At 54.2% G+C, this 9431-nt stretch overlaps 1 protein-coding gene across 2 annotated transcripts; it reads right to left on the bottom strand.

The window, feature by feature from the left end:
* Positions 1–357: 357 nt before the first annotated feature.
* Positions 358–6832, bottom strand: Atp1b2 (ATPase Na+/K+ transporting subunit beta 2). 2 transcript variants are annotated; one of them, XR_010045340.1, is made up of 8 exons: positions 6143–6832; positions 3975–4103; positions 3534–3638; positions 3222–3427; positions 2936–2992; positions 2117–2215; positions 1753–2001; positions 358–578 (listed from the first exon to the last, which is right to left on the bottom strand). XR_010045340.1 is itself a non-coding variant. In XM_063242593.1 (7 exons), the coding sequence occupies exons 1-7, from the start codon at positions 6252–6254 to the stop codon at positions 1837–1839; spliced, it is 873 nt and encodes a 290-aa protein (XP_063098663.1). In that variant the 5' UTR covers positions 6255–6832; the 3' UTR covers positions 358–1836. The 2 variants fall into 2 exon arrangements, 1 of the variants encoding a protein (XP_063098663.1); XM_063242593.1 differs by having other exon boundaries at positions 358–2001.
* Positions 6833–9431: the final 2599 nt, after the last annotated feature.

Raw genomic sequence — 9431 nt, 5'->3', positions numbered from 1 at the left:
TAAGTATATCCTCGGGGCTGGGGATTTAGCTCAGCGGCATAAGTGCCTGCCTTGCAGTCGTGAGTTCGATCCCTGGTACCGATAAAAAGGAAAAAGACAAAAAAAAAAAAAAACCATAAGTATATCCTCATGATGCCTGGAGCGCACACAGTAGGCACTTTGTAAGTCTTCATTGAGTGATCTTACGACAGTGTCTACTAAATTAATTGAGATGAAGCGGTTAAGATGCTGGAAGAGATCAAAGCTGGAGAGGAACCCCTCAAGGCCTGAGTAACCCCCAGGTCACCAAAATCCAACCTGCACCTGCTTCCGTGAGTTCTTCCAAATGCTCAGAAAGGAATGACCCGCACACAGGGCTCTGTGTATGATATATATTTTTATATATATATATAATTACTCTCATTTTATTGTACTTTATCTTTTTCTTTTTTTTTTTTCAGATCTGACACAGGCATTAAATAACTGCAGAGAGACCCCTGGGGAGAGGGCAGTGCAGGGGACATGGGCGCGCAGCAGGAAGAGATAGAGATCCAGCCAAGTGGGACAGGAAAGGTTCCGTTTGGAGGTGGCGTAGGAGACTGCAGCATAACAGAGAAAAAGGGAGGTTGCTGAGGGTGAGGAGGAGACAGGAAGCCAGGGAAGGAAGAGTTAACATGCCTCCATCACTGAAGGATCCTCAGAACAGGAGGCCCTCGTTTAACATTCTATGGGCATTATTTATTTTTTTAAAGGCAAAAAGGTCTGAAAGAAATGGAGCCAAGAAATTCAGAGCACAGATGGAGGGGAGCGTCTGAAACTTTCAGGCTGGCATGCACAGGGCAGGGAAGCAGTCGGTGATCTGCTGGGTGTTTGCTAGGAGGACCCGGAGGGAGGAGAAGGACAGTGGGGGCAGGTTGGGCTCCGAGGGAGGTGGGCCAGTCCCCCCCCCCAGCCAGCTGATGTCTCCAAGGTGGCCCCTGGGGACAGAGCCAGGACGGCGGCCCTCCCCCAAGGCTCCCTGGGAAGTGGATCTTGAAGGATATTCTGGGAAGGCAAAGGGGGGAAGGGAGCCATTGGTAAAAACAAAGTGGATATTCAGCCTAGGTCAAGCCGCCTCTCTCTGAGTAGTGGCTCTTTGGATGACGGAGGGACCGAGAAGAAACTGGAGTCAGGGGCCACTAGAGAACTTTCTAAATGAAATCAACAGGACCTCTCTCTCATTCCCTCATTCCCCAGCTCACAGTCACCACAAGGGTAGGGAAAAGGCCGGGAACCAACTTGTCCTCAATTATAGATGGCTGCTCTTCAGAGAACCAAACAAAGACAGGGAAGGGGGGTTAAAATCCCCTGGAGGAACTGAGAAGTTAAAATCAGCAGGTGAGAACTGCAGGAGGCAGGGAAGAAGTATAAAAGAGAAAAGGTATGGAGGCGGAGCTGAAGAATGGGAGGGAAGGCTATGTCCACCTGTGGGCAGCAAAGGGCAGAAGAGAGGAGCCTGTACAGTGGCTGGGAAAGCGGACATGTCCTGTGGCTCTCGGGCGCTGGAGCAGAGGCGGGGCTGCAGGGACACCCCACTGACAGCCAAGCCACAGCGAGAAAGACTCCTAACTCTCTGTGGTCATTTAGGCAGCCCATCTCCTTCTTGGGCTGAGCTCAGGATGGGAGATGGCGGACCATGTGGGCACCAGGGGATCACAGTGGACATCAGGCTGCTTGGAGAAGCCAGGAAAAGGATGTGAGACTAGCCAAGCCAGAGCTCTGTTATAAAAATACCTTTGGGGTGGGTGAGGGAGGGTCAGGCGGGGTCAGAGACATTCCAGAAGCATCCACGGGACAGAGGTGGGGAGAGGAAGGGCCTCAGGTTTTGCTGATGCGGAGTTTGAAGGCCACGCGGCCAGCAAACTTGTCTCGCTCGTCGTCTGTGGCGATGTTGGCGGCGTTGATGCGGCATTCCACGTTCACCTCCACATTGGGGGTCACGTTCAGGAACTTCACAGCCACCAGAGGCTGCGTGTAGTTCACCTGGGCCGAGGACGAGGGCAAAGAGCTCGGTGTGGAGCAGCCACTGCCCTCCGGGAGCCTCCAAGGCCTGCTCCTCCTGGCCGAGTGGTCACCCCAGGCCTCCCGTGGGACTTACGTGGAATTTTTTGCCGTAGTAGGGGAAGTACATGAGGTCGATGTTGCCATTGGCAGGGAACATGACAAAGGGGCCGAGATTCTCAGCGTCTTCATCCCGCTGTGGAGGGGCAGAAAGGCAGGGAGTGGACAGGTCAGGAAAGGCAGGCGCCCAAAACCTCCCCAGACTTCCCTCTGTGCTTCTTTTGCCCAGCGTTATTCCTGTCCTCACATCCGTTGCCCTGAGCTGGGTGTGTGTGCGTGTGTGTGCAGGTGTGTCATCTGAAGGGGGTGGCCTGTCTCTCTCATCCCTAAAGAGGCTGACGGCATGGAAGTCTACTTCATCACCACCCCGAGTTCTTACCCTATCCTTGGGAATCGGTCTCTGAAGCAAAGCCAAGAGAGAACAGATGAACAGTAAGAGCTCAGTAGGGAGAAGGGAGAGGACAGGCAGCAAGTGTCTAGAGAGGACAGAGCAGGAGCAGCAGGGTGGCAAATGCTAACACAGCAGGAGCTACTCGATGCCTGAAATGAGCTGACACACAGGAGCTAGACGTGAGGGAGCGCTCGCAGGAGGCACGTGCCACTGGGGAATGAAGGAGAAGGTGGGGGCCAGGGTTTTGGAGGCAGAAGGATGGGTCTGTGTCCTGGGAGTAAGCGTCTGCATCCTAGAGAGAAAGGGGGCTGAGCCCCTGCTGGAGTTCAAGCCACATCCAAGCCCACTCTTACCCCCTTGTCTTTATAGTGTTGGGGTCTCTGGGAGCAAAAAAGATAGGGAGAGACGGATGAATCACATCGAAGCTGTGAAAGACAAAGGCGCAGACAAGACCCACAGGCTCACCTTGCCAGCACAGGTGACGTTCATGCTCTGGTTTGCTCCCGCATAGAAGTTGATGACCTGGAGTGAGGAGGGAGGGTGGTGACAGCGGAGAGTTGGCACGCCACGGGCATCCAGCCCTCCAGCTGCAGGGCTTAGCTACCGACAGCCCCACCTCTTGTCCCCTCGGCTCTTCAAACCACCAAAAATCTCCCTAATGCCCATTAACCCCAGTGGAAGGACACAACCGTCAACAGATGGTGGCCTCAGCGCCCTCCTCCACTTTCCCTGGGGACCAGGTCACGCATACCCGGTTCATCTTGATGAAGACACAGGGCTGCCCAGTGCTGTAACCATAGTAGGTGGGGTCCCCTATGCCAGAGCAGTTGCCCAGCTGGGTCCTGTTGAACTGGCAGGCGCGTTTCGGGTAGTTAAGGACTCCGTTATCCGGCTGCTCATAATAGCGCCCAGGACGGCAGACATCATTCTTCTGGGCTTGGATGGAGTCATTGTAAGCTAAGGAGTTGGAGAGGAGAGAGTCATGGGCCTGGCGTTCCACTTCCACGGCTCCAAATCCCCCTCCCGTCGTCCTCGACGGACGCATCACCAGCTTCTCACTCACGCTCCAAGAACTTGTTGAGCTTCTGAACATGCTGGTCCCAGCTTTCAGTGTCACTGATGTTGACAATGACATCAAGATTCTCAGTCTTTGGACGAATCATCAAGCCTGTAGTTGACATGGGCAGGAACAGGGGGTACGTTGAAGACGGGGCCACACACAGAGGAAAGAAGGGAGACATGGGGCACACTAGAGCACAGGATGTAGTGAAATCTGAGACTGTCCTATTTTATAGGAAGGCAACCTCCTACGAGTGCTGCCTCCCCAGATCATATAACTTCCAGCTTTGGGGACATGGGGAGGGAGACTTCTAGAACTTTCTAGCACATGGCAATTGGTTCATCAGAACAAAATTCCTGCGAAAAGTTGAATTCTTTTGGGAGGTGGGGATGGGGGTGCAGGCAACCAGTTAGCAGTGGCTGTGGAGGGAATGGCATCACTCACCTGGTGTAGCCAGGCGGTCCTGGTACTTGGGGGTATGGTCAGAGACGGTCTGTAGCATCACCCACATGGTTAGGGTGAACATGGCTGTCAGGAAGCCATAGAAGACGAGGTAGAAGAGGAGGATGAAGGCTGGGGAGGAGGAAACAGCATGAGCAGTGCCAATTCTCCTGCCATGCCCCACCTAACCCCCTCACCCCTCTTCCTATCCTGGTGGAGGCCTTAGAGCCACAGGATGTCTTAGAGCTTTATCTGGGGGGCCAAGAGAAACCAACTAGGAACCCGCAGTGCAGCCAAGCTTCCAGCCAGGACTCTCAGCTGGGTCCTGATCTGAGGCCACAGTGAGGCCCAACCTTGCAGAGGCCATGAGACCTAATCCCTTGTTGTTGAGACAACACAAAGAACATGCCATTGTCATTTTGCTTTTAATTACATTTCCCACTTCTCCCTCCACCAGGCAGGGTCCTGAGAAGGTACAGCATCGGTCACTGTAGTAATGATGCTCATCCTTACAGTCGTCCTAGAAGAGCACTTTTTGTGTGTGTGTGTGGGGGGGGGGTGTTGGGAATGAAACCCAGGACCTGTACACGCTAAGAATGCAATGTCTGTCTTTCACTTTTTGAGACAGGGTCTCACTTTGTAGTTCTGGTTGGCCTTGAAATCACTCTACCCCAGGCTGGCCTTGAACTCGAGGCAATACTCCTGCCTCAGCCTCTCCAGTGCTGGGATTACAGGCATGCACCAATGCAACTGGCTTCTGCAATGAGTGTTCAAGCTGGCACTCCCTACCACTCACAGCAAAACCCACCCCTTGCAGTCAGAACCCTGTGACTCAAATAGCAAGATGTCTTTCCCAATGCTCCACAGAATCGAAACCTTGAAAGCAGTTTCAGATATAAAAGGCCTAAAGCACTGTCCTAGATACAGATTCTGAGACAGTAGTCAGCTATCACCTCACCCTCAACTCACACATATACATGACCCCCCCATAGCTCTCCCTTGACACCACGTTTGCCACACCACCTCCGGCCTCATATAAAGGCCTGCTGTTCTTTTTTTTTTTTATTTTTATTTTTAAAAAAAATTTTTTTTGTCTTTTTCATTTTTATCGGTACCAAGGATCGAACTCACGACCGCCTGCTTGCAAGGCAGGTGCTTATGCCGCTGAGCTAAATCCCCAGCCCCGGCCTGCTGTTCTGACCACCTTGGACCTTCCCCCTCAGGAGACCCTTGCCCCACCAAGCCTTCAGGCTGCCCCAAGCCTGCTGGTCTCTGAGGATAAGGATTGCAGCAGACCTCCTTGTGGGCCCCAGACCCCCGTGGGTGGACCAATGGGGACAGTGTCCAACCAGTGTGGATAACTGTAAACTGTGTCACACCGTGTACTCTGTGCTTTTACTCTCCAGCTTGACAGTCTCTCTGGGAAGAATTCCCACTCCTCACCTGCCCCTGTGCCCATGACCAGATCCCTGACCATATACAAGTCTCTGCTCCCCGAGCCCTGCAAGCCCTTACAGTCCCTTGGACACACCCGGCCTGGTGATGTCCCCTCTCACCACACTGATCGCACCTCTCTCAGCCAGGGAGATTCGAGTAGAATGATCCAGTGTGGATCATTCTACCACCCCTCCCCAACAGCCCTTCCACCCAAAAAGCAGTCACAGAAGATTGCAAATGCCTAACGGTGGGATATAGACAAACGACTTCCGCTGTGAAGAACACTCCCCCCGCACCCCCCTTCCAGACCCGCCCCCTCATGAATGTTCCCAGGGTCCAAGGGGTGGGCACAAGCTAAAAATAGACGGGGTTGGCAAGCTAGAGGGAGCGGAGGGGAGGGGAGGGGTATTCTCCGGAGGTGTGTGGGGGGGTGACCGAGTGCATCAGCTGGCCCCGACCGAGAGCCGGAGCGAGGTGGACACGCGCACAAAGCCCGCGACCCCGCGCCCGAGGGGGCTCCGCGGGGGGCGGGAAGGCTGCAGTGACCTACTTTCTCCGCCTCCGCAGCGGCCAGCTCTGGAGATTAGACCGGCGATTCGGTCTCCTCCCAGTCCAGAGCCCGGCAGGGGGGCCGGGCGCCAGGGACCTGGCAGAGGAGCTGGGGCCATGCCCTGAGCCCCGCACCCCCGAGGTCCCCTGGCCGCCTCCCCGGCCCTGGCGCGCGCCCCTCGTACCCCAGCTGGTCCCGGTGCGGCCCATGAACTGGTGCGTCCTCGGGTTCCACACGAACTCCTTCCACTCCTCAACCACCTGCCCGCAGCTCTTCTTCTCTTTTTGGATGACCATCTTGGCGGCGAGGGGCGAGTCCCGGCGCGGGGCGGGGGGCTGCGGAGAAGCGGGGGAGCCGCGCGCGGACACCGCCACGCACTGGGGCGCGCGGGCAGCGAAGGCGGCGGGGGCGAGGGGGACCCCCCGGGGCGGCAGCCGCTGCGGATCCCGAGGTGCACGGCCACGCGCTGCGGGGCACTGGCAACGCGGCGGCGCGCGGATCCTAGGCCCCCAACCGCGGGGAGGACTGTGAGCCGGAGGCGATAACAAGGGAAGGGTGTGAATTGGCCTCACCTCGCAAACCGCCTAGCAGCAAGACGATAAGGGGCGCAAAAACAGACGGCCTCGAACCCCAAGCAAAACACTGGAAAAAGCAGGGTGCACAGAGAAGACAGGAAAAGGGGGGCGCCCCGAAAGCCGAGACGCAGAGAAGCTGCGAAGCGCGGCAGGTGGCTGCTCCTCCGCCAGGGAAGACCCCACGCCACGGGTGGCCCCGCCGCGGGTGAGGCAGGGACGCGCAGCTGGGAGGCAGCCAGCCAGAAACACGGGCAGCCCGGCGGAGGCTCTGCTCCTCGGCAGTGCGGGGCCCGCGGGCGCCGCGCTCGGTCTTTATACCCTGCGACTCCGGGGGTCCCCGCCCCCTGGCTGCCCCGGAGCCCCGCCCCCAGGCTCCGGCCCAAGCTGCTCATCCATATGCAAATGTGGGGGGTTGGCCCCGCCCCAAGCTCCGGCCCGCACTCTATCCATATGCAAATATGGAGAGGGTTGGCCCCGCCCCCAGGCTCCGGCCCGCACTCTCTATCCATATGCAAATATGGAGAGGGTTGGCCCCGCCCCCAGGCTCCGGCCCGCACTCTCTATCTATATGCAAATATGGAGAGGGTTGGTCCCGCCCCCTGGCGCCTAACCCTAACCCCGCCGGGTACTGGACTGGACCAAGGTGGCAGGAGGTGGCTAAGTGGCAGAGAAGAAAAGACAACCCCAGTGAGAGGCGAACAGGGACTGCAAAGGCGGAGGCCTAGGCAGAAAGTTGGAGCGGGACTAAAGCAGAGGTGCTGTGAAAGACCCTTGGACACACAGGCGAACGGTGGTGGCACAGGCTTGTAATTCCACCAGCGTTTTGGGAGGCGCATATACAGGAGGATCAGAAGTTCGTGCCCAGTTTCTGCAACTTGATGACTTAAGGATACCCTTTCTTATATTTAAAAAAAAACAACAACACGCGAGGGATGTAGGTCGGTGCAAAGGTCCTGAGTTCAGTCTCCACTAAAAAAAGAAAAGAGGGATGGGGATTTAGCTCAAGGGCATAAAAAGCGCCTGCCTGGCAAGCGTGAGGTCATCACTTTGGATGCGGCCCCTGTCAAATGGAAGCAGAACAAGCGCTCTCCACAGGCGCCCCTCTCTCCAGTGTGCACAACCTCTCATCCATCCATCCCACCGGTTCTCTCCATGGGCATCTTCCAACTCCCGGGCCCTCCCAGCACCGCAGTCCCAGGAATGTGGGTCTCTGCACACACGCGCTTCTCATCTCCCGACACCTACGGAGCATCTACTGGAGGCTGCAAGCTGCTGCGGCCCGCAGGGCAGCAGACACCTCTAAATACCACATTTACGTCGCTCCGGCTTCTTTCAGCTTTCATTCAACCTTGTCACTTTTTCTTGGAGAATTTTTTCTCCTTTCAACTCTCACCCCAACCCCCACCTCCATACTGGGAATGGGACCCAGGACTTTTGCACAGTTAAAAGAATATTTTTGAGATAAAGTCTTGATAAATTGATAAGCTGTCTAGTGTGGACTAGAATTTGCAATCCTCCTGCCTCAGTTTCCCAGAGTGCAGGGACTGCAGGTGTGTGACACCACACTCAGCTCATAATTGCTTTGGTTTTTAGTCCTTCTTTACTTAGAGGGTTTGGAAACTGAAGGTGGACAAATATTATTTTAAGGATACAAATATTGGGCTGGGGGTTTAGCTCAGCGGCATAAGCGCCTGCCTTGCAAGCAGGCAGTCGTGAGTTCGATCCCTGGTACCGATAAAAACGAAAAAGACAAAAAAAAAAAAAAAAAAAGGATACAAATATTGAACTGAGGATGTAGCTCAGTGACAGAGCAGCTCCTTATGGAAAGTCAGAGGCCCTGCGTTCAGTCCCCAGCACTACCATAAAATTACCACAGAAAAAACATTCAAGTATCGAGGCAGGTGAGATGGAACATGCTTAAAATCCCGGCACTAGGGAGGCTGAGGCAGGAGGACCAACGTGAGTTGGAAGCCAACGAGGGTTACATAGTGAGCTCAAGTTCAGCCTGAACTGCGTACCAAGATCCTGTTTCCAAAATAAAGCATCTAATTAGCAAATAAAAAGCACCATAAATTGAGAGAGCACTGGAAGAAAAGCATTTTATATTTTAGTGCCCTTAATGCACTAAAATATAATGCATTATATAGTGCATAATAGTACAAATATAGTGCATTATATAGTGCATAATGCATAAAATATAGTGTGTGTGTGTGTGTGTGTGAGAGAGAGACACTGAGAACCCAGAGCTTCTCACATGCTAAGCAAGCACTCTGTCATTGTACTTCCCCAGATCCGTGAAAGAATATTTTTATTTTGAGATAGGGTCTTGATAATCTATCCAGCTCAGCCAAAACTTGCAAACCTTCTGCCTCATTTTCTTAAGTAGCTGGGATGACAGTGTGTGCTACTTCAGCGGCTCTTTCTAGTTTTCGAATACAGGGCTACACATTTTTGTTTTAAACTGGATCCTGCAAATGTGCAGCTAACCCTGCTTCTGTATATTCTACAGCATATTCTGATTCATTTTCTCAAAATACACCGTTAGTGAGCAAGCAGTGTAGCTCAGTGGTAAAGCACCTGCCTAGTGTATTCAGGGCCCTGGGATCAATTCCAGCAGTGGAAAAAATCAAAATACAACTTTAATTGGTCAATCCTTAGCTCAAATATCTTCAGTAGCTACCTATTATCAGCACAATAATCCCAATCCTTCAGGCTATCCGCAGGTTTGCACCCACCATATGTCCCCAGACTCTCTTGTCACTAATCCCCAGCTAGTCCTTGGCTGGAGCCTGAGCTGGCCACTGCCTGGACAGACCGTGCTTACCCTTGACTTCAGGTCTTTGTTCTTTTCATTCTGCTCGCTGAACACTGCTGACCTTCAGAGCCCAGTCCAAACGC

This window comes from Cavia porcellus, unplaced genomic scaffold (genome assembly GCF_034190915.1).
Source record: "Cavia porcellus strain 051 isolate PalLab524CR breed Dunkin Hartley unplaced genomic scaffold, mCavPor4.1 scaffold_32, whole genome shotgun sequence".
Taxonomy (NCBI): domain Eukaryota; kingdom Metazoa; phylum Chordata; class Mammalia; order Rodentia; family Caviidae; genus Cavia; species Cavia porcellus.
Note: the sequence above shows the minus strand (reverse complement) of the source record. Positions and strands in the feature narration are given on the sequence as shown.

Excerpts from the sequence above, each read along its gene's own strand:
- Atp1b2 (XM_063242593.1), bottom strand. The coding sequence starts at position 6,254 with ATGGTCATCCAAAAAGAGAAGAAGAGCTGCGGGCAGGTGGTTGAGGAG. Across the intron at positions 4,104-6,142 it reads CCGCACCGGGACCAGCTGGG|CCTTCATCCTCCTCTTCTAC; the intron begins GTACGAGGGGCG and ends CCTCCTCCCCAG. Across the intron at positions 2,993-3,221 it reads TCTTCATCAAGATGAACCGG|GTCATCAACTTCTATGCGGG; the intron begins GTATGCGTGACC and ends TCCTCACTCCAG.